This window comes from Eretmochelys imbricata, chromosome 5 (genome assembly GCF_965152235.1).
Source record: "Eretmochelys imbricata isolate rEreImb1 chromosome 5, rEreImb1.hap1, whole genome shotgun sequence".
In the NCBI taxonomy this organism is placed as follows: Eukaryota; Metazoa; Chordata; order Testudines; family Cheloniidae; genus Eretmochelys; species Eretmochelys imbricata.
The window spans coordinates 99,566,035-99,591,105 of NC_135576.1; the positions used below are offsets into that span (position 1 = coordinate 99,566,035).

The window sequence follows — 25,071 nt, forward strand, 5'->3', positions numbered from 1 at the left end:
AAGCTAAGTGACATGCTTTAGCCCCAGGTGGCAAGGCTTGGACTTCAGACAAGGCTCACAAGTGAAAAACAGGCTCAAGTATCACACTGAAATGTAAGTACAATATTTATATTCCAATCAATGTATTTTATAATTATATGGTAAAAATGAGAAAGTCAGCAATTTTTCAGTAATAGTGTGCTGTGACTTTTGTATTTTTATGTCTGATTTTGTAAGCAAGTAATTTTTAAGTGAGGTAAAACTTGGGGTATGCAAGACAAATCAGGCTCCTGAAAGGGATATAGTAGTCTGGAAAGGTTGAGAACCACTGCTCTAAAAAGCCAGGGACTGTCATCTCTCTAGTGACCTTTAACTCACGCTGGCTGCATGTTCAAGATCTGCAAAACCAAACCTGAGGGTGGCGTTGCCAAACTCTCAGTTGAACCATGTCACTGGGACATTGACTTCGCAGAATCTCTTTAGATTTGATGAAGGTAGCAAGTCTAGTGACCATGAAAATAACATCAGTCACCAGGACGTGGACTGAGGTTTGAAAATGCATGATGGGTTTTTAATATCAGAGGGTTTTTTTTTTAAATAACTAGATCTTCATTGTGGGGAATCCCTCCAACCCCCAAATAAAATTTAAAGCCAAATCAATGGAGTTAATGGCCCCCTGAGCAAGAACTCCGTCCAACCCCTAAGTGCGCACCCAGAAAATATCATCTGGGTGTTTACTTTCTACCATATTCTTCCTGTGGAAGGTCCCATCTAATCTAGAACAGTTACTGCTATTATGCTAATCTTGAAAAATTACTTAATTACTATGTCTGCTTCCTTGTAAAACAACAAGATTACAGGTAGAAGTAAAACATACCGCATCTCTAATGTTAGTTTGTTGTCTGTGTCTGGCATTAAATAAGAAATTTAAAAGGTTTCAGGGAGAGCACATTGCATGGATGTACAAACAAACAAAAATCCACTGGCTTCAACAACAATGGATTTGGCTCTGCAATTTGAAGGGTGGAGGAGGATATGTGCTCATTCGAAATGCGTCCTTGGCATGCATTTTGGTCTCTGCAATGTTTCCTTTATATTAGAGTATCTCTGTTTTGGAAGTTCCCCAAATGTGCTTCACTGATGGCATTTCCATCGCCTGGAGGTAGCTCCCGACCTATTCACTTCTGAACAAGGCTGATCTGGTTTTGGAAGCTGAACCCACTGTAGTTCCGGGATAGAAAAGCAGGTCACTGAACCTACTTGGCATTCAATACGCAAGCAGGGGGAGGGACGGGGTAATGGAGGAGAAAAGGTCAGGTCAAATCTAAATCACACATTGCTGGACACTGTGGATCTGATCTAGGGAGAGTCATGTTTCCCAGTCTCCCAAGAGAGGAAATTAAATCTGTCTGTTGCTTTCTACTTCTGAGCTCACTACACCATCAAAAATACACCATAACTGAAAACAGCCCTCGTAACACCACAGAATCACCCTTTTCATCAGCAAGCCATGTAATTACATTTCCATTCTCTGCTAGCCTGAAGCCCATCTCTAGAAAAGATTAATAGCAATAAGAATATTTTATTTACCTAATGAAAATCCTTACTGTAGAATGACAAAAAATAAAACCTCACTATTCTGGGACTGAAGGATCTGAAGCTCTGCCTGGAAATGTTCAACTGCATACTGGTGCCAGAAACTGCTATTTTAGGGCCTGCCCTAATTTCTTCTCAGAATTAATTAACCTAGTTTGCTTTTGCAGAAGACACAAGAGTTAATATACACCCAGTTGTGAAAAGTACATGGGATCATCCCGTAGGATCTTTAATAGCTGCAAGGATCACGGCCTTGGTTATATTTATCATCTCACAGACAACATCACCAGCAGTACGCTGTCCTTTAGTGCCATACTGTGACCTACCTTAAACTGCTGCAATTTGGAGAGGAATTTTTTCCATATTCTAAATCTGTGACTATTACAAATATTCACAGGTGGGGTTGGTTTTTTGAAACACCTAGGATATCTATTATTTGTATTACAATAATGGCTACAGGCCTCAAACAACATTGTACCCCATTGTAGCAGGTGCTGTATGTACAGAGAGAGACAGCTCTTGCCCTGAAGAGCTTACTATCTAAGACAACAAACGGTGGGAGAATGGAAGTATTACTGTCCCCATTTTACAGAAAGGGAACTGAGGCACAGCAAGATTATGGCCCCAATCCTACAATAAGAAGCATAAACTGGCCTCTGGGGTGGAAACCTGAAACCTACAAACAAAACTGAAACTTGCTGGATTTACTACATGATTTTTAACACACTTTTTTGAAAGAGACAATTTATATTCTTATGGATCTGAAGCGAACATACTAAAGAACACCTTCCTATTTTCTCTTTCCGACATTTACCCATGGGAAAACTCCCTGGTAAAAGCCACACAGCTACTCCTTTTATCCTCCTTAAGACTCACCTTTGCTGTAATGCCTTCTAAACCCTGCCTAATGAACATGGATAGGCAGGTGATGAGGTACGACTGTTCCTCTCCCCCTTCCTTCCTTCTCCCACTCCCTGGTACTAACTCCTCCATGTCTGCCATTTCCCCTCACCCTACCCCTACCCTCAATAAATAGTTAAACCAACAAGAAAGTGCAACAACAAAAGATGTATCTAACAAGGTTGTTCCAGTTCTACATCATTTTCTTTTGACTGTATGTTAGATCTGTGTTCCCTTAGTCTGTTTGGGTCTTTTATATTATAAACCCTCCAGGGCAGAGACTGTCTCTTTATCTAAGTTTGGCAGCCCTGGAAACTGAAATCCTCTCTTTGTGCTTGGGAAAGGTGCTGTGCAGGCAATAAAATGCAAAGCCCTCCACTGAACTGAGATGACTAATCTCTATCTCTATGGCCTACAGCAGGCCTCAGGCCATGCTCTTCTCACAGATCCTCAGAATTGTCCATTTGGTGCCTGGCACTTCTTGGGAAAGGGGCAATATTGGTACCTTTGCAACTCTCTGATCCTCACGCTGCCAGGCTCTGGTCCACTCAATGTAGGGTGAGTCTTCATAGCAGAGTTAAGCTAGGCTCTTACTCAGGGTTTGCTGCTAACCCCCTCCTGTCCACACAAAAAGCCCTTTCTCCCAAGTTTGGTGGTGCTTTTATTCTGGGCTAGCTGGCTCATCTGAAGCTATAGGCTAAAGCCCAAATGCTGCTTTTGCTGGGGCTGGTAACCTGTGCACTGTGCAGGGAGGATGCAGGCTAAACCACTGTTGTGCTGATAGCCCTCCTAAGCCTTCACACAATTCCATCCGTGGGCCTAGAAGGACAGATAAGTTCTCCCACAATTGATTAGCAAGAATGGAGTGATTCATCTTACTGCAGCACTGAAATCTATGAGCTATCACCCCAGAAGGCCTAGAGACAAACAAGTGAATGCAAAACCGGGGTGGAGGGCGGATGGACGGATAGCTCAGTGGTTTGAGCATTGGCCTGCTAAACCCAGGGTGTGTGAGTTCAATCCTTGAGGGGGCCATTTAGGGATCTGGGGCAAAAATTGGGGATTGGTCCTGCTTTGAGCAGGCAGGGGGGTGGACTAGATGACCTCCTGAGGTCCCTTCCAATCCTGATATTCTATGATTCTATGAACCAGTGTGGGCCCAATAACGCAGGTAGGGCTTTGCACTGTAGGTCACATTCAGGCTAGGCTAACCCAGGTACTCAGGCCTGGGTGTCAATCATGCTAGTTAATTCTCCAGTGAAGTGGTCTTAGGGCTACTTTAGGATATACCAGCTGTAGTGACCCCCTAACGGGGACAGTTCTGGCAGCCAGAGATCACCAGAATACAAGGGGACTTTTCCCTAGTCATATTCCCTGCACAAGGGGGAGCTGTGAAGGTGGATATCAATGCTGACCAGCTGAGCTGTCTTTAAGGCTACTCTGTGCATCAGGACTGGTGCAAAGCAGTTGGGTCTAGCTCTCAGTCTGGTCTGGCTCAATTAAGAATCTACACATCATCACAGATATTCTCAATAATGTCAGATTACAGTATTTCTCTTACTTTGAGATAAGCGCTTGCAGGCACTTAGATGAAAACTGCAAATTTATGCCCTCAGGCCAAGCTGGAATTACAGTAGCTATATTGCCCTACATCATCCATCCTTTCAAAAGCATGGCAGTACTGTACAATGAGTTACAGCAAGAAATGTCTTTGAGAAGATGAGGTTAAGTAGTGTTCCATAAGACAGCGGTTCTCAACCAAGGGTCTGCAGCCCCCCAGCCAGTTTGAGGGAGCTGCAGGGCCCCATGGCTGAAGCCCTGGCCCCAGCACTCCCCCTAGCACTAAAGTCCCGAGCACAACACCCCCAGTGGGGCTGAAGCCCTGAGTCCCAGCACTCCCTGTGGGGCTGAAGCTAGGAGAGGAGCCATACGGCCGAAGCCCAGCACCCCGAGCCTCAGGATTCCCTGCAGGACTAAAGCCCCGAGCCCTGGTGTCCCAGCAGAACTGAAGCCAGGAGAGGAGGCACAGTGGCTGAACCCCAGTGCCCCAAGCCCTGGCACTCCCATGGGGCTGAAACCAGGAGTGGAGCTCTAGGGCTGAAGCCCATAGCCCTTAACCCCAGCGCTCTCAATGGGACTGAAGCTGGGAGCCACAGTGCTCCCTGTGGGGCTAAAGTTGGGATTGGAGCCATGGGGCTGAAGCCCGGAGCCCAGAGCTGTCCCCTCCCCCCTGGCCTGCAGCCTGGAGCCCTGAGCCGTCCTGGAAGCTCCCATGCACCCGGTGGCTTAAGCCAGGAACCCTGAGCCCCCCTCACCCTCCGCTGGGCCTGGGAGTTTTTATAGCATGTTGGAGTGGGGCGGGGGCTCAGAAAGAAAAAGGTTGAGAACTCCTGCCATAAGAGACACATAGAAAAGACGATGGTTTCATGCTTTGTACCTGCGATTCATTCTGGGTGTGCAAGAGTAGAACGTAGCAAAATATGATGGAGGTGGCACAGGTGGTATAAAGTCCTCAGGATCTGAAATGCGGCCTTGTTCTTCAACTTCCTCTACAGACACCTGAGATTCATCCTAATCAAACACAATCTCTGTTAACCAACAAACTTCTCTACGTGGTATAATGTACAAATAAGCATGAACAGATTATATAGAAGATCTGGCTACTGGTTCTGCAATTCTATGATCATTACTACTATGTTCTATTAGATAGTGCTTTGCACTCACTTACTATGCAGGATCTTCTTGTTGCAAATATCTGCAAGTAACGCAGGGCAGCTGCTACCAAGCATACTGTGGTTGTCAGAGCATTGAGGGCACACAGAGCAAAGAGAACTTTCTGAAGAGCAAAAAGATTATGAAAGTTATACATCAAACATCTGTGAAAGTCGAGGGAGTAGGAGGAGGATGACAGTAATAATCTTTGCAATCTATATTTTGACTCAATCTTCCAGATGATCTGTGGGATCAGGCTAATTTCTAAGGGTTTATTAGGATCCACTAGGGGGCACAGAATGAAGGGGAGGGGGAAATCAGAGGAGTTTCAGGTTGCTCAAAAGAGGGTCAAATCTTCTCCAAGCAGGAGTCCTGACCCTTCTCACCAACTTGCTGTGGGAACCCTTCCCTCGTTCCTTGGGCCAGAAACTCACATGCTTTCCTAACTAGTCCAAGAACCAGGAGAGAGGAGGAGGTGCTTGTCACCAGCATAGTCTGCAGATCAAGAACAAACTACACTGGAGCCAGAACAGTTCCTGGGGAAGGAAATGGGCTGGAAGTCAATGGGAATTGCTATATGGCAAACGCCAATACACTTTAATATTGTATTTTCTCCCTGGGATGTAAAGATATTCGAAGCATTAGTTCTTTAGTGTTGCTTTCACAGTACCTTGAGTAGAAGGTGAACGGCGCTACATGACTGGACTGGGTACAGCTTCAATGCATTCTCTTTCTCTGTGCATTTGGCTGGGTGAAATTCTTCACAGCAGAAACAAATTTTGCTTTCACCCAGGTCCACCTTTAACAGTAAGAAAAATAATGTGAATTATGATTTAATTTACTGAGCAATTTCCCACAACACATCTTGATGTCTAATACACAGCTAGATATGCTCTACAATATATCTGACTTACCTAATCATATGTATACAAAATCAAATCTGCATGGTTCAGTATGCCAGTGATTTATCTGTTCCATTACCGTCACATTAGATATATTTGTTTCTCTCTTATCTAAACAAATCTTTGAATTTAATAATGAAGTCTTTTGAATTTACTTTATATTTAATCACGGTCTTATTCTTCACAATCACATCAATGTCTGAATGATCTCCTTTGATTCTACACTAGCAGGTTTACTTTTGGAGCAGCTAGTCTTTTTTTTAAACTAACATGTAATCCATATTTTGTATCTGTAGTATACGCTCCCATTGGGTGGTCATTAGCACAATACTACACCAATAATAAATGTTTCGGACACCAAGAAAAATATTTCTTTCCTTGACAACCCAGTAAGATTATACCTGTGCTCTATAATTGTGTTTGAAACTTTCAGGTTCATTTTGTCACCTCAATTTCCAAGTACAAATTTATATAGGCAGCTCTCTTCAATGCTTTTAATTAACTGCCTAACTCTCCCCAGTCACAACTTTAGAGGTATTTCCCCATGTGTACCAGATCATATAGTTATCTTATGTTCAGGACATTTCTGAGCTGCAGCCTATGGTTTCTTGAAGAGATGAGCACTGAGATTCTCAATGAAGCATTTAAAATTTCTTGTCTGAATTATTCTCCTCCTCTCCAATATCTCTCTCAATAGGTTGGGACTTGTGCAGACTTTGACTGCCAAACTGCTTGTAAGCACCAGAATTTGATACCATTACTCCAACTGATATGTTCTGGAAGCTGCATTGGCTTCCTGTGAAGTAAAGGATTATATGTTGTTAATAAAATCTAGGGCAGGTAGGGGGTCAAAATCTTCATAAGCCCCAACAAATCAACACCTATCAAATCTGTGGGATCTCCACTGTCCCATACACTTCAGTTTAGTTTAGATCATTTTGCTGTTTCTTTACATTACTGAGAGCTCTTTTGCCTTCTCCCCATCTTTCTACAGAATGCTCCCCCCTTTTATAGTCATTGTTCTGAGTATCTGGTAAAACAAGTCAATTATTAATACGTAGTTTATTTGGTCTCACCTTTTAATATTTTATTTTCATGAGTTCTACTAAGTGTAATGAACTGAAAAAAGAACGCTGTCTTGTACATCATCTTAATTAAATATGATTTTCCTAGTTTATAAGAATTAGGCCTGATTGCTCTTTCATGCTTCTCAGACTGCATATTCTCTCCAGATAATAAAACAAACCCTTTATCGCAATCATGCTGTTATCCACTATATAAAATAAGTATATCACCCTGTCAGGATGTGCTGTTCACCAACATTTCAGAGGCAGAGGTATCTCTGGGATTCCTTCCCACATTCTCTTCTAAATGTGACTGAACAGCTCCATGTTGAATCAACTTGTACTTCAGGCTGTAAAAGGCAGGACACGGCTCCTACTGTGACCAAGAAAGCCACTTCTGGGCCAGCCACAGGGGTTTGCTAAAGAGCAAGGGGCATCCTATTGCCTAAGGACTGAGCACAGTGCCTCCTCAGCACGACCAGCCCAGGGACCAACAGCCTGAACTTGGATCATATGCATGCATGGCAGCCCTGATGTGGCCAATGCAATGACTGTTTCAACAACACACTTTTAAATATTTCCCCTAGTCCTATAGCTATTAAGATTTGTGTCTGAGACTTTTCAATAGCCAATTTTATTTATTTTAAACTAGTTTTAAAGAGCTCTACCCAGTGATATTGTGACACTGGTAAACCAAGTGCCAGCTCTGGCCAAGGCCGTAGGTGCTGGCTAAGAACTAACAAACTCGTAGCTGGAAACTAAACCAGCTCACCTGTATGTTAGTTTTGGTCAAAATAGGTATGTTTTATAAGAACGAATTTAGTGTTTAGACTCTGTGAAATGCTTGTGAATTGCTGCATGCATTAATCTCACTTGGAATGGCTGTATTCCATGCTATAAGGAAATATATCACATGGTTAAAGTTAAGCATATGCTGAAGTGTTTTGCTGAATCAAACCTTAAGTCAATATGTATTATTTTTATTTTTGCTACTCAGTGGTTGCACTTCACAACATCTTGATTTGCTGCACAGATTAATCTATCAGCACACTTAGAAATCCAGCAATGCCAGCTGCAGTATGTGATATGTAGTCAAGGAGTTACCAAGTCTGCTCACCAGATCACATCTTGGTACACTGGACACAAACTGAGCACCTTGACATCCTAGAATAAATCCAGCCAGGTTCAAGAGAACACAGACAACAGACAGCAAAACAAACAGGTTAACCTGAAACAGAAAAACATAGTTAACAGCAATGGAAAAAAGATAATGAAGTGAACTATAGTGAACTAATAAGTAAACTAATCCTGGCCATATTGAAGTCAAGGGCAAAACTCCCATTGACTTCAGTGGGGCTAGGATTTCATCCCTGCTTTCTTGTCAAAAAGGACTGACCTTGTCAATTATTTTGGACATGAACTTTGTGCAAAACTTGTTGTCTACCCCTTTTTCCTCAGAGTCTGTACAGCAGCAGACTATATGCCCTGCAGGTCAAGTACAGAGACCTATAGGTACAGTAATATTCTCTTATTAGTACTGCAAGAAATAGTTAGTTACTTTGGTGTTTAGTGCAATTTAAAAGAGCTGAAGGAGCTTTTGAACCAGTTTTAAAAGGTTATTTTTCTACTGGTGAGAGAGAGAGATATTTTCAGTTGATTCCTGCAAATTGTCTAAAAGCCCTAGACGGCCAGCACCCTGACTAGTTGAAAGATGTTCCTGCAGGTGAAAAGAGTGATTTGTAGAGTTCCCAACTTCCATTTTAGATTAGCCTCTCAACACAACTGGATCATCAGGAAATTTGAGGCGGAAACATCTTGCAGCACCATTTATTCAACATGGGCAATTTTCAAAACTGTTTTGCAGGGCAAATACTTCAAAGTATCTGACGTAATACAACTAGGAAACAGACACATTCAAAGAATTTCAATTCTAATATTTTATTTCCCCTCTACTACCAAAAATAGAATCCCTCCATTCACGTAACAGACAATGCTTCTGATCTGTAAAACCATCATAAGAACATAAGAAAAAATCATCTATTTGTTTTCCACCCCAATACTGAATTGATTTAAACATTACTTGTAACTAACTCATTACTAAGAGCTGTGTTGAATCAATACCCACTTCCTATACATTCATCAAGGTTACCCGAATTACCTCAACTCAAAACTCAATCAGAGAACATGAAAAACACACAGTCATCTTTTACAAAATATGCTTTTAAATTCCAGTTGCTACAGGAACACTGGAAACCTAGCCAATTGAATAAATGAGTTAAAAGTAGTTCCATGTAAAATACCTGCCCTTGAGACCGCCTGCTAATTTTTATAGTATTACATTTGAATTTTCCTATTTTTCATTCCACTGTTGCCATGTGAAACACACACAGCCACGAAGCAAAACTGACTCATTACACTGGGAAAACAAAGTGACTCTACAAAAAAGGGTTGTTCCGAAAAAGAATTTAGGTACCTAATGCCATTCTAATCCAATATTTAGACCCTCAAAATCCCTGCTCTGCTGCCACCTAACCCTGTAAGCTCCTAAAGTCCCTAGGCTCTTAAGTTTCCAGGGATAAAGTCCCTTAAGCACCTAAAAATCTACCCTGGGACATAAGCACAGCCACCTCAGTCCAGGCACCTCGCTCACACCTAAGCCCCTATGGGATCCTCAAACTAGGCATTGCCTCACCTACTTCACCTGCAAGGCCTGATACAGGAGACATGCTCAGAAGCTGCCTAACAAATCAGGCTCCAAACAAAACAGCCAGAGGAGGTGGTGATGGTGGTGCTGCAGCCACTCCACTTATAGCCTTTAGCCCAGTGGTTAGAGCATTTACCCAGGATGTAGGAGACATGTATTTGGTTTCCCTCTCTGCCTAATGTGGAACAGGGATTTAAACGCATGTCTCCCACTTTGCAGGTGAGTGCCCTGACCACAGGGCTATAGGGTGTTCTGGGGCAGGTCTGTCTGGGTCTTGCACATCCTGGGTCATTACGCTGACCATTGGGCTAAAAGTTACAAGGAGGAGGACACCACCACCTATTGTTTTTAGCAAGAAAGGGTTTCGGCACCTTACTCCAGGAGAGGCTTCATGGCTGTGAATCTCAAGCAGAGATAGGTGTCTCACTCCAACCTGGATTTAAGTATCTCAGGCCCTTTGAAGTGTGGGGCTTAGGCACACTCCTCTCTTCAGCACTTCCTATTGGCTAGCTTAGGCAAACCCACACCCAACTCACCGGCTTCTGTGAATCCTATTCTTAGGCAGCTAACTCTCCCCATGCATTCTCTCGGCAGCCTGGGCACCTAACTCAGGACTGCAGATTCCACTAGGTAGCAGGGCACATAAAAGTTAAGCATTACAACACTGAGTCTAAGTGCCCTTTGTGCATCTAACCCAGAGTGCTGTCAAATATACACACACACACAAAAGAGGGAAAATGCCAAATAAAACTATCCCTTAAAATGGGGTGATCTACAGCAAGTTAAAAAAAAGAAAGTGGAAGCGGTGTCACTTAAGAACCTTTTTGTGAAATGTGTCCATCTAAAGTGAGGTCATTCAGGTTCAATTGCTTTTATTAAAAAAAAAAAAAAAGAAAACAAATGACATATGCTTCAAGGAAAAATCTCCAAAAATCAAGAATTAAGGTTTCTTAAAGAAATAATAATAGTTAGCACCCAAATATCACTTTTCAGCCATAAATCTCAAGACACTTTACAAAGGGAGGCAAGTATCATTATTCCCTTTTAACAGATGGGGAAACTGAGGTCCTGAGGGATGACGTTACTTGCCCATGGTGACAAGCCATGAAAGACCTCAGAGCAAGGTCAAAAGGAGAAAAGAGGAGGTGAAACAGAATTCATTTTCCTCTTCAAGCTCAGATACAGCAGATATTCTACCCCACGAACAAAAACATTCCCAGTGATCTACAAGCCTCAGATGAAAACCATGCCAATTTCCTGGAGCAACTAATGGACCGGCTGTTCAGCATGGTACTGGAATCTGCCAGGATTCATTGTCTTCAGTGACCTTAACTTCGACATGGACAATGCCAAGGATACATTAGTACTCAGTTGCTTATTCTGCATGGAATCCATCATATCTTAGTCAGTAAAAGCTTAACCCTTTCCTCCTAGTTTCAAATGCAGGTTTCCAGTTTCAGAAGGAGTAACGAAATACAGAAGTTAAAAACAATAATTAAGGATCAGTCAAAGAGAGAAATCTTACTCTGTTACATATACAAAAAAAGCATACCAGCATGTACTTTGGAAAGTCTTCTCAGTAAATCCTAGTTTACATGGAGACAGCTCTGGTCTGGGTTCTGTTACGTACATAGAATCTTCTTATGACTACAGAAACTAGCTACTGTACCCAATCTATAACAGTGAGGCGTTCAGTTTATCCGGGCTGGAACTATGACGTTCACTAACATAGTCACCTGCATGTAGAAATAAGAGTTTATCAAAGCTGGTCCAGAGAGGAAGCAACTCTCACCTCCTCCTGCTCCCTGCAGAGCTTGGTGTATATTACTCACTGTAATGCTCCATCCATTTTGCAAGCACAACAAAAAGGGTGCACTCCAAAAGCCAATGTCCAAGATGTTTTTTGTTTTTCTTTTTCAGATGAATGAGCATCTCTTGGTGAGAAGGAGCATCAGGAAGCGTTTTAATCTTGAAGATAGTGAAGTTTGACTGATAAGTTCCAGAAAGATATTTGAAATGTACCCTCACTTCTTAATTACTTCTTGGCTTAGTACATGACCATAATTTGACTTGGGTTAAAGGTGGGTCGGAGCAAATTTTTGAAAGTGCCAAGACACTTAACTAATTGATTACAATTTTCAAGCAAATTATTCTATGACTGTTTACTGCTAAATTTAACTTGGACTATGCATCTACCCAAGGAAGAAAGAAGCCCTTTATATGGGCTAACTGGATCTCAGTACACAATGGTAAGTAGGGCTATGAATCAAACCCCCCTTTCTCTGCAGTCAGAGAAGGCAAATTTATTTGAATAAAGGAGAGTTAACATATGGAAAACACTGCTGAAGATAAACAAGCTATTTTAAAAGTCAAAATACATAGGGACCAAGTTTGAACTGCAGTGATAAAAATAGAAACATGCCAAATTCTGGCGTCAGCTGCATGCCCAGTTTGGTCTACTGCCCTTAATCCTTTTAGTACTAGATATGTATGGATTGTACAAAGCTATGAAAAGTGTTGTGGTACTTTTGCATGAATTAGACTATATGAAAATAAAATGCATTATATTAAGGCCTTGGTTGAATGATTTTTCCAGCAAAAAAGAACATACACACACAGGATGGATCTAAATTCTCTCAGCCAATGAGGCCGGTCCTGCTGTCACTGAAGTCTATGTGAGTTTGGCCAGTGGCTTCAACAAGAGCAGGAAGAGGCCAAGTAACAGAAATAACTTACAAGATAAGGCCATAACCCCACAATTCACCATGCACAGGTAGACTGCTTTCACTGACTTTCACACACACACAACATATTGCTGGATCAGGCCCCAAACAAGCACGCTGACAGTAAATGAAACAAAAATACTTCTTTCATAATCATTAAATATTATACCAGTGTAAACAATACACATCCTTGTTAGGAAAATAAGTCAATGTGTTCATTTTCCTTCAGATACACAGCTGCAAAGCAAGCACTAATTTTATAATTTTGCTAATTTTCCCATCAGCCATGGGAACTATTGAGAGATTATACAGAAATTTGTGATAAAGCTCAAGACAAAAAATACTAATTTAGAAGTATAAAATAAATAATTTATTTTAAAAGCAATATTATGCCATATTTTAGATACAGTAGCCAGACTCCTAAAATCAATTGGTGAAGGGAATTTTTTTTTAAGTGTGGAATAATTTGAGTATATAAAAATAAGTTCAAACTACATGTAAAATATTTTAGTGTGTCATACATCTAAATTATAATTATTATTGCACATAGGAATCAGTCCTGCAGCTTTTATATGAACCTAACTCCCTTTGATATCAATAGGCATTCTGGATGGCAGAAGAGGAAGGAGTCAGATTTATACTGACCTAATTTAGTAATATCTGCTTCCTAAACGCAGATGAACACAGAGCACAAACACACTTCACCCTTTCCCCCAATACTACAAATATTTACACATATGCTTAAGTCTGAGCACCTACTCCTGCTTAAAAGTTAAGTGCTTGCATAGGCATTTGCAGGATTGGGGCCTATGTCCATAGCTTCAATTTTCACTGCTTATCCCTCCAGTTAGGTCTCCAGCAGCCCCTGCCTCAGCAGGTGAGCAAGCAGGGAATCAAGGACCTCTAAAGCTGAGCACATCTGAAATGGAAATCACTGACTGGCACTACATACAGTAGCATACAATGCCATTTTTACAGTCATTTTTTAGAAGAACCGTAATGTGTTTGGTGAAGTTGCCTGGATCAGTTACAGCCACCCAGTTTGCATCTATACTGTTAATTTCTTCTCCCTGGGCATAGGACTTAATATTTATTTTTACTGAATCTCCCTCCATTGCCTGCAGCTCTAATCTTTCCAGGTCACTTAGCAGTTTGGTTTTGTCCTCTCATGTGTCTGTAATCCCTCCAATTGCAGTGTCATCCGTATATTTGAACACAGGCTTGTTTTTTCCTTGAGAAAATCGAAACAATAAGATTGACAAAGCAGCCACATAATATGCAGAGATGTGTGTGATTCTAGCAGTTTATTGTAGTTGCTCGACAAGCCAAGGAAAAGTCTTAGAAAGCATCCTGGACAGGACTGCAACTAACACTATGCATCACTGCTTGAAAATGGATAGATGCTTTCACCAATAGGACACAGACAGCTACAGGGATCATTTGAAAGTGCTGCATAAAGCACCATTGGTCTATGGGCCATAGATAAAAAACCACTGGCTAAACATAAGCAGTAAAGAGAGAGAGAGAGAGCGCACACGCACGTAAGGACAGAGGACGTTGTTGCCGCGACCAGTGTGACGCGTTAGAGATGGGTGTTGACCACATTGCTTGTCTGTTACCAAACCAGCTGAGCCACTGATGTGATTTTAGAAAAAAACACTTCAGTTAAAGGTCAAATGTAAGAGCTCATGGGAGGAAGAAGCTCATGACAGGAAGGAATAGTTTCCATAAAGATGTGAGCGATGCCTAACTCAGTACTGTGGAAGCCAACATCTCCTGCCAACTTTGGGGGAAATAACCCCCCACAAAACAGGAAAACCACTCGTCAAATGCTAAAAACTGAATTGCAAAGATGTTTGGTGACTGAGCCTAAGAACTGAAAGACTTGAAGCTAAAATCACAGTATGTTTCAGACTACCAAAGCATCCTCACTGATATACCATTGAAGGCCTTGCCTACTCTACAAATAGGCCCATCTCCAGAAGTCACCTACTACAGGACAGGCCTAAGAAAGAAAATAACAGAACGCCACTAGCCGTCACCTTCAGCCCCCAACTAAAACCCCTCCAACGCATTATTAAGGATCTACAACCTATCCTGAAGGATGACCCAACACTCTCACAAATCTTGGGAGACAGGCCAGTCCTTGCCTACAGACAGCCCCCCAACCTGAAGCAAATACTCACCAGCAACCACATACCACACAACAGAACCACTAACCCAGGAACCTATCCTTGCAACAAAGCCCGTTGCCAACTGTGCCCACATATCTATTCAGGGGACACCATCAAAGGGCCTAATAACATCAGCCACACTATCAGAGGCTCGTTCACCTGCACATCCACCAATGTGATATATGCCATCATGTGCCAGCAATGCCCCTCTGCCATGTACATTGGTCAAACTGGACACTCTCTACGTAAAACAATAAATGGACACAAATCAGATGTCAAGAATTATAACATTCATAAACCAGTCAGAGAACACTTCAATCTCTCTGGTCACGCAATCACAGACATGAAGGTCGCTATCTTACAACAAAAAAACTTCAAATCCAGACTCCAGCGAGAAACTGCTGAATTGGAATTCATTTGCAAATTGGATACTATTAATTTAAGCTTAAATAGAGACTGGGAGTGGCTAAGTCATTATGCAAGGTAGCCTATTTCCCCTTGTTTTTTTCTACCCCCCCCCCCCCCCGACGTTCTGGTTAAACTTGGATTTATGCTGGAAATGGCCCACCTTGATTATCATGTACATTGTAAGGAGAAAGAAAAGGAGTACTTGTGGCACCTTAGAGACTAACCAGTTTATTTGAGCATGAGCTTTCGTGAGCTACAGCTCACTTCATCAGGTATCTGATGAAGTGAGCTGTAGCTCACGAAAGCTCATGCTCAAATAAACTGGTTAGTCTCTAAGGTGCCACAAGTACTCCTTTTCTTTTTGCGAATACAGACTAACACGGCTGTTACTCTGAAACCTGTCATTGTAAGGAGAGTGGTCAGTTTGGATGAGCTATCGCCAGCAGGAGAGTGAGTTTGTGTGTGGGGGGGGGTGTGTGAGAAAACCTGGATTTGTGCTGGAAATGGCCCTCCTTGATTATCATGCACATTGTAGGGAGAGTGGTCGCTTTGGATAAGCTATTACCAGCAGGAGAGTGAGTTTTTGTGTGTGTGTTTTTTTGAAAAAAGGGGGTGGGGGGGTGAGAAAACCTGTATTTGTGCTGGAAATGGCCCACCTTGATTTTCATACACATTGTGAGGAGAGTGGTCACTTTGGATAAGCTATTACCAGCAGGAGAGTGAGTTTGTGTGTGTGTGTTTTTTTGAAAAAAGGGGGTGGGGGGGTGAGAAAACCTGGATTTGTGCTGGAAATGGCCCACCTTGATTATCATACACATTTTAAAGAGAGTGGTCACTTTGGATGGGCTATTACCAGCAGGAGAGTGAGTTTGGGGGGGGGGGGAGGGGGGGGGTGAGAAAACCTGGATTTGTGCTGGAAATGGCCCAACTTGATGATCACTTTAGATAAGCTATTACCAGCAGGAGAGCGGGGTGGGAGGAGGTATTGTTTCATGGTCTCTGTGTATATAATGTCTTCTGCAGTTTCCACAGTATGCATCCGATGAAGTGAGCTGTAGCTCACAAAAGCTCATGCTCAAATAAATTGGTTAGTCTCTAAGGTGCCACAAGTACTCCTTTTCTTTTAACATAGTTGTAGTGTGTATAGGAGCTAGCTTTTTATTTATTCTTTTACTATGTTCCCCATCTGTGCTAAAGCTTGGGTTGTATCGCGATCTCCATGATTCAGGATCAAAAGCAGCTCCCATCTAAACAGTGGAATGGGGGAGGGGGACGGGACAACTGTGCTGCAAATTTGTAACTGAATGTAAATCAGTTCACTCAGCACTAGGTATTCCCTCATGGCCAGGTATGGCATAACAGCTCTGTCCCTGGGTCAGCACCCCCTGCCAATGGTCACTACAGCACAGTGGGAGTTTCTCTGTCAGTAACTCAGCCCTCCAGCCAGGTTACCATCTTAAGTCTACCCATTCTGTGGTCACCACTGTCCAAACTTAAAAGTCTAAAAATGTCTTTAACAGAAACAAAATCCTTCCACCCAATCTGAGCAATTCCTCAGCCTGTCTTTGGCTTAGCCTTTAGCTCCCTTGATAGGCTCAATATCCCTTGCAGTGGGCTTGTACACCCCCTTCTTTGGGGCTGGTAGGGAAACACAGTACCACCTTCTATGCTGGATTCTAGCCCAGGGCCCTGTACTGACCAGATAGGTCTGTTCCTTTACCTGTGCTCCAGTTTTTCCCTGCGCTACTTCCTACCTAGCCTCTTAAGATCTCTTCTGGGTCTCGCAATCACTTCCCGGGTTAGTCAAGGTCTCTTCCCAGGCCTCCCTGCCTGGAAAGCTTTCCTTCCTGCTCCAAGTTTCCTATCTAGCTCTCACTCCAGCTCATTATCATCACTTAAGCCTAGCTCTCCTTCCCATTATTGTATTCACCTTCTGCTCTTTGTGGCAAGTTGTCTGTTTTCCCGCAGGCATTCTGTGATCAAGTTGTCTTAGCACCAGGCTTTCCAGCCCCTAGGATAAGCCACCCTGTCACACAGGGTACCCCTCACAGTTCTGTTTATAGTATAGATGGGGCCTAAGAAACCTGTGTCAAATTTATCCTAATTTGGTCACATACAAATAAAATACCGAGGCAGTGACATTTACCTAAACGTGTGTATAGAAAGGAGAGTTAGGAAAAATGTGTGCTGCTTTATAAGATTGCCTAAATATTGCTAAGTGATAACGAGCTGCAGAAGCAGAATAATACAAGCAGTCAGTAGGAAATAAAGATTTATTTTATTAATATGAAAAGAATAAGCCCAAATAGCTCTTTGGACAATTTTTAATTACTACATTTGAGAGCTTCTAATCTACCAGTACATCAAATTAAACAATGTCATCACCTTTAACATTTGGTTTGGAAGCTTCAAGACAACTGCAGTACTTGTTTTTCAGGAAGAAGAGAGAATTTTAAAAGCATTTAAAATGGTAGAGTATTATCTGAAGAAATAGCAGCTCGAAGCATAGTTATGCATAAAAAGAAAGATGATAATAAGCTTTTAGCTCATGAGCATGAGAGAGGGTTTTAATGTTGACACAGCTATAGAAGAAAGAATAATGATCATCATTAGCCCAACAACAACTAATGTTATAACTATTCCACACTGTCCCAAATCTTTTCACATACATGGTTCAAATGCTAACATAAACTGGTGATGCAATACAACCCGTGGCAATTCAAAGCATATACCTGAGACTGTCCTGATTTCTGGAATGGTACTGGTGTCCAATCCAAAAACTATCTACTGACAATGTATGAAATCAATCCATCTGCACTAAAGAACCCATATGGTATGAATGTTGATTCTTTTTGAACCATTAACTGTCTGTCCTGGATCTTGGAGAGAGGGGAGGAGATCACACTTCAATAAAACATACACATATACAAAAATGAAAAATACTGAAGAGCCATACTTGTTATGAATGTAAATAAAAGGGTAAATGTGCTGATTCAGTGCTCAGGTACAACAAGAAATCATCCATGTAAGCTATAGAAAGGAGAATGTGAAAGAAGGATTAGACAGTAGAAGAGAAGGAGATAATAAGGAGCTGTAGTAGACCTCAACTGCTGTATCATTTTTTTCAGATACAGAAACACCAAGCTCCTTACAGCACTGAAATTCTTAAAGACAGATGTCAAGTATCAGGGGGTAGCCGTATTAGTATGCACCCACAAAAACAACAAGGATTCCGGTGGCACCTTAAAGACTAACGGATTTATTTGAGCATAAGCTTTCGTGGGTAAAAACCCGACAGTGGGGTTTTTACCCACGAAAGCTTATGCTCAAATAAATCTGTTAGTCTTTAAGGTGCCACCGGAATCCTTGTTGTTTTTTTAAAGACAGATGGTATTTGTATTTATTTTTAAACAAAGTTAGTGCGTGTGTAAACTGCAGATTGAGAGCCCTAGATACTGAACTTCTCTATTTATTCACAGAACTGGTACGACATAGACAGTAGCAGAGCAAGTTACACACTGTCCCACCAATGTGAGAAAGTAACTCACTCTACATACCTATTCAGTCCTTGGCCTGTCTTCCTAGACACCAGCAGAGCTGGACTGAGACCACCCCACTTTACAAAAAAGTGTCACGTGGCACTTTTGGTTATTCTTGTCCTGAAACAGAGCTGAAACAGCGATCTAGTGATGAAAGGCTTCATATCCCATTTCCAGGCCCCTGAGACATCAAGACCCACAGACACAAAGAGCACTTGAGTTATTATATTGAGTTAGGTACAGCTTACATACCCTGTACATTTATTTACTTCTGTCAAAAGAGTGTGATATCTTAATTTCTTAAATATCTGTAGCAGAACAAAATCGGATTATATAAGACAGTAGTACTTAGGGTGACCTCTCCGCTGTAGTAGTAGTCACCGGTATATTACAGCTGAGTGATCAGTCCTGAAATCACTCCCTTTACGGAAACTTGAATAGCATTACCCACAAATGATATACTCTGCTGGAGTGCTGACAAAGCAGAGTGGAAAAAATATAGGGCCAGGAAACAACACGGGATACAAAGATTTGAATGGTTATTCTAAACCTATAACTTCTTTTAGGAAATACCTACACGAATGTGAAAAGCTCTATAAAAATTACAATAGTATTGCTTCCTCTCAGTATAGTCCCGTAACTCCTATTCCTGCTAACAAGAGCTGTGTGCACAGAGAGAATAATATACCCCTTTGTGTGCATTGATCATGCATTCAATAATTCCAGCGTTTTTTAAAGGGGAAGGAAATTAACCTCGTTATCAGTATCTCTGTTATATCAAGAGCATCTTGTGACATTTCCCTTACAACACATTTTAGCAGATACATACCAAAAGTACCACTGGTCTCTTCCATGTGGTTAATCCTATGATTCCCGACAAGATCACCTACAAGAACAAAAACACGATTATGCAAGACTGAACCGCCATGTTGGCAGAGCCCCATTACAGCCTCATCACCCAACACTAATACATTGAAAGACGCTGTTAACTTTAGAGTTCTAGAAGGAACTCCTTGTTTAAGAGAATGGGTCTGACTCTCCTCTCACATAGGAGTAACTCCACTGACTTCAGTAGAAATATACCAGTGTAACCCTGCCATAAATGGGTGGAGAATCAGAGCCAATGTTGATAAGACACTTCACTTATAATAATGTCTTACCTAATAACATAATCAGATTTTTCCTCATTGTCCCTCTTTTTATTTTTTAGTCCATATACACAACTTTCCAGAAATGTATACAACATTTTTTCCTAAATTTTCAGTAAACTCAACCTCCTCAGAGGACTACAAAGCAACATTTCCACTAACTTAGACCCCTATCCAGCAAGCCGCTTACACACATGTATAATTTTAAATATGTGGGTAATCCCATTATCTTCAAAGTTATGGTCATGTTCAATCGTTTTGCTGGAGGGGAGCCAAAAGACAAAGAAATGTTTGTATTAGGTTGCCTTATTTTACCATTTAATTCAGTATTTCAATCAAGAGAACAACTCTGAAGGAACTATGGCTAAAATTTATAGATACATATATACATAGCTTGTTCCATTCAGTCAGATCAGGAATAAATCCTGCTGTAGAACTGAGAGGACAACACATTTTAATGACATATTATCAGGGGTATGGGTAGATGTGTGGGGCGGAAACTTAGGGCAGAACAGATCTTCGGCTGTGCCCTGTAGACAAAGGAAACTTGCTGCAATTTACAGTTAATGGCCCATATCTTCAAAGTATTTTAGGCTCCTATCTCCTATTGAAATCAATAGAAGCTAGAAGCCTACATTCCTTTGAGGATCTGGGCCAATGTGACTAGGTTAATGAACATAGAACTTCAAGATGATAGCTTGCACCAGAAAAGGGTAGGCTAGAGCAAATCTGCACCCATTAGCATTTTTAAATAAGTAAATCCCTTCTATAACTCCAATGACTTCTGGTCTGGTGATGAATCTGGCCTAGCACGTGTGCATACATGATTTGACCAAAACCCCCATTGACATTACCATTCCTCTTTCAAAACTACATACATAACTTTGCATTTTTGTAACAAAATAGTTTGTGAATTATCTAAGTGCAAAATAATCATGTGATGCTATAATTAAAGTACATCACTGATGTCTGTCACAGTTCAGGGCAACTGAACTTATATTATCATCCATGGTCCAGCATGGGCATCTACTTTTAGGGTCCTGGTTCCCCAGCCGATATCTCTCTAGGGTAGAGACACACATCTCACTCCTTTCTGACTCGAGTATTTCGAGGCTGCATGGTTCCCTGCCTACACTGTGAATCACGAAAGCTTATGCTCAAATAAATTGGTTAGTCTCTAAGGTGTCACTAGTACTCCTTTTCTTTTTGCGAATACAGACTAACACGGCTGCTACTCTGAAACCTGTGAATTTCCCAGAAAGTCAGACTGCTTAAGTATGCCTGCTTTGCTTTTCTCTTCAGATGCTACGAACAGCAGAATTGCCCACAGTTATAAGGCACCACACAGCTTTTCCTAAGCAAGCATATTTATTCTCAAGATGAAAGCATAGTAGAGAAAACATTAAAACAATAAAAGAACCTACACACATGCTAATAACTTTATCAGAGATTACTACAACCCCAGCAAGGACTCTAGTAGGAGACAGTCCTTCAAACTCCACCAAGGGACTTTTCTGTGATTACAAGTTCATAACTGCCTTGGCTTACAACAAGCATACATATGAACAGGTCAAGTCCTTCCAACCCTTCCCAGGAAGGACTGGGGCCTCCCTTGAACAGAAGGTCCTGTCCACTTGCTGGATCAGAAAGCAGGCCTTGAGTCGGTTTAAATTCAGGCTATTTATCCAAAAGTCCTTTCTCAAGAGAATCCAGTTTGAATCCCTATATGCAAACCTTTCCAGGTGGTTGTACTTCTCAGGAGATGTTACAACCCCAGTGAATTTGCTGCCACTATTTTTAGTTCCTGGAGGCCTGTGGTCCACCTTCCTCATGAAAGTACATACAATATTTGACCCACAGTGATACATAACTTAAATCGTTCAGGTTTGTCCGGGAAATTGCCATAACTGTCACAATGTCAACGGGTGTTTTGCCTTAGTAAAGATTGAATGATTGGTTTAATATCTATTACAACTTTGAGGCATCTGATTAAATAGCCTTACTCATAGTTTTCCTGTGCTGTGGTTTAATAAAGCATCATGATTAGAATGTTATAGTCACAGATGAGAAGGCATCCACATCCTAACTCCCTAACTGTAGTTGCTTATGACTTTTTTAAAGAATTATCTTTGGGATAAAATTTCTCATGCCTGCTGCCAGCCCTGAAACAATGATTTTGGGTAACTTCATAGTTGAATGTAATGTTGTTTTGGAGCTGTAGGAACATGAGGGAAAAGGCATTTTTCCACTGAGCAATGGATCACATATTTATTCTGCACTAGAGTAATTCAAAACTTAATTTGTTATATAAGTGCAAGCTTGATATATATGCAGTCCTAAGTAGGACACTGTTTTAGCCATATTTGAAGCAATCTGGTTTTGAACTATATTAATAAAGTTACAGGTGTTTAAAAGGAGGTATAGTGAGCATGGACAGTGCATTTGTTTCCTTACTGCAGGGTCTAAGGCTGTGAATACCTACAGGGGTAAACATGTGAAAGACTACACATACATGTATATGGGAAGGTTAGAGTTGAAGGGATCTTCATCAGGTTTCCACAGTAAACTTGTCTCTGTTCCTTTACACGTAATACTTACAATATGGGCTTTCATGCCCTAGTAGAAATTGCTAATTAAAAACACTTGCACAGAAAAAGTGAGGTTTAAATAGAAATCAACAGCAGTAATAACTTGCCTTACTGTCCATAATAAAATCCTAATTCTCTCCCCCTTACAGTTTTTCTAGGAATATCACTATTTATTTCTCCAGTCTTATCAGAGTAGCAGTATTAAAATGCAGGAAAATGCTGCATGCAATATGTGCATATACTATTACAGGTGGGAAGTGTTGTTTCTTATTGTATACAAGGTTTGATAGACTGATTAAGATTTTATAAGGAAAAACATTTAAAATAATCAGCTATAAAATGTCAATTTGGCCTCCTCTTTATATTTGTTTATTTTTCTGTAATAATCTATTTGTTAGGATTTGTGCTGCTACTGAAGAAAGATCTATAGACAACAGTATTAAATATTATTTATATTACTATTTAGTATTTCTGCAAGACAAAATAGTGTTCTAGCTTCTTTACTGAACAAATAAAAATATATAGCTTCTGATAACTGAATTGTAAATTGTCAATGAAGGGTGTAATTTGTTATAAAAGTAATTTTATACTTAGCATATATATAACACCTTATATATAGCACCTGAAGATTTCAAAGTGCTTTACAAACATTAATGAACACTCTTGATGACACACCTCTGAGATAAGGAATTATTAATCTTCCTATTTTACAGACAGGGAAACTGACACATAGCGAGATTACGTGGCTTGCTGAATGTCACACTGCAAGTCAGAAGCAGAACTAGAACAGAACCAAAGCATCCTGACTACCATTTCCCTGCTCTAAGCACCTAGGCCCCAATCTTTCAAGAAGCTCTGTGTGGGAAGATCCCTGCACCCATTTGGAACACGGTAAGAGTCAATAAGGCATTGCAAGGGTTTGGCTATGTAAAGCTCCTTGTAGGATTAGGGCCTGAGATCACACTTTGCAAGTCTTGTTAAATTCAATAAATCTTCTACAATAAAAGACAGGAGCTAATCCCTTAAATCCAACATTTATGCTGAAAAGCCTAACACCCTATGAATGTTAGCAGTAACAGACAATTAATTATTATTATGTATGATGTGCCTAAAATGTCTGAGGCACTTTACAAAACAACTAGAAGACACAGTCTCTGCCATAGAGAGCTACATAGATGGATACATTAGACAAGATATATAGATTCATAGATTCCAAGGCCAGAAGGGGCCATTGTGATCATCTAGTCTGACCTCCTGTGTAACACAGGCCATAGAATTTCCCCAAAAATATGTTAGCTAATAGATTAGCTAGCGAGAGAATAGATTGCTTAGATTGTTCTGACATGTAATAGCTAAGAGATTAGCTAGATTGATCAAATGTGGTAGCTAATAGCTAGATGGCTCTGATACATAACAGATTAGACATGTGACGGTTTATAGAGTAGCTAGACAGATCACAGATTAGAGCGATCAGATATGTGATAGCTAATAGATTAGCTAGATGGATCATAGATCAGAGGATCAGATAGGATAGCTAAAAGATTGGCTAGATAGATAATAGATTAAAGCGATCAGACTTGATAGCTGACAGAGTGGCTAGACAGATAACAGATTACCCTGATCAGACATGTGATAAGTAACAGACTGGCTAGATAGATAATAGATTAGAGCAATCACATATATGATATCTAATAGATTAGCCAGGCTCCGCTGTCCCGTCCCATGGCTGTGTCAATAGCAGCTGTTGCTGCCCCCAGCTCCCTGGGCCACTTACCGAGGAGCCAGCCCAGAAGGGGCAGGAGTTCTTCACCTGCGGGGAGCCGCTGAGGGACAGCGCCCCGAAGCTCAGCGCCACCATGCAGCAGCCCAGGATGAGCTGCAGCAGCCCCAGGGACAGCAGCGGTCTGGCCGGCAGCAGCCCGGGGGCCCCGCTGGCGGCGGCCCGGCGGGCGGCCAGAGGGGAGAGCGCCGCCGGGGGAGGCCGATAGTGCTGGAAGCGCCGGAGAGGCTGCAGCGGCGGGGCCGCAGAGGTGAGGGGGCCGGGAGCCGCTGCCTGAAGCGCCGCGGAGAGCCCGGCCATGGGGCAGCAGGAGCCCGGCAGCACCACAGGCAGCGACATGGGGGGCGGCGGCCGCGCCGCTCGGAGGGCAGGAGCGGAGTGTGGGCGCTCCGCCGGCGGCGGGCGGCGCGGGGACAGGCACCGCGAGCTGCCTCCCTGCTGCCGCTGCCAAGCCCTTCCCCACGGCGCGCTGCTGCTGCCGCCAGTGCCCAGGCTCCCCTGGGCCGCCCCCTTAACCGCCCCGGGCTGCCGCCCCCACACACTGCCCCCTTAACCCCCCCCCGGGCTGGCTCCCCCGCCCCGTTAATACCCCCCCGCCCCTTAACGGCTCAGGGCTGGCCCCCCACACTTCCCCTTTAATCCTCCTGGGGGAGTCCCCAAACGCCCCCTTAATAGCCCCCCCCGCCCCTTTAACTGTCTTGGACTGGCTCCCAAACTCCACCCTGCCCCACACTGCCCTCTTCTTAGCCCTCCTGGGCTAGCCCCCAACTGCCCCCTGCCCCTTTAACTGTCCTGGATTGGCTCCCAAACATCCCCTTAATCTCCGTGGCTGGCCCCCAAACGCCCCCTTGATA

The 25,071-nt window shown here is 42.2% G+C and overlaps 1 protein-coding gene across 1 annotated transcript in view; it reads right to left on the reverse strand.

The window, feature by feature from the left end:
* ENTREP1 (endosomal transmembrane epsin interactor 1) overlaps positions 1 to 24,556 on the reverse strand; it is a 44,669-nt gene extending 20,113 nt beyond the window's left edge. Inside the window, exons 1-6 of the mRNA XM_077816412.1 lie at positions 24,212 to 24,556; positions 19,531 to 19,587; positions 8,271 to 8,381; positions 5,858 to 5,986; positions 5,204 to 5,311; positions 4,913 to 5,046 (exon numbers count right to left, since the gene is read on the reverse strand). Coding sequence (XP_077672538.1) covers positions 4,913 to 5,046; positions 5,204 to 5,311; positions 5,858 to 5,986; positions 8,271 to 8,381; positions 19,531 to 19,587; positions 24,212 to 24,556 — 884 coding nt within the window. The remainder of the gene's footprint in view (positions 1 to 4,912; positions 5,047 to 5,203; positions 5,312 to 5,857; positions 5,987 to 8,270; positions 8,382 to 19,530; positions 19,588 to 24,211) is intronic.
* Positions 24,557 to 25,071: the final 515 nt, after the last annotated feature.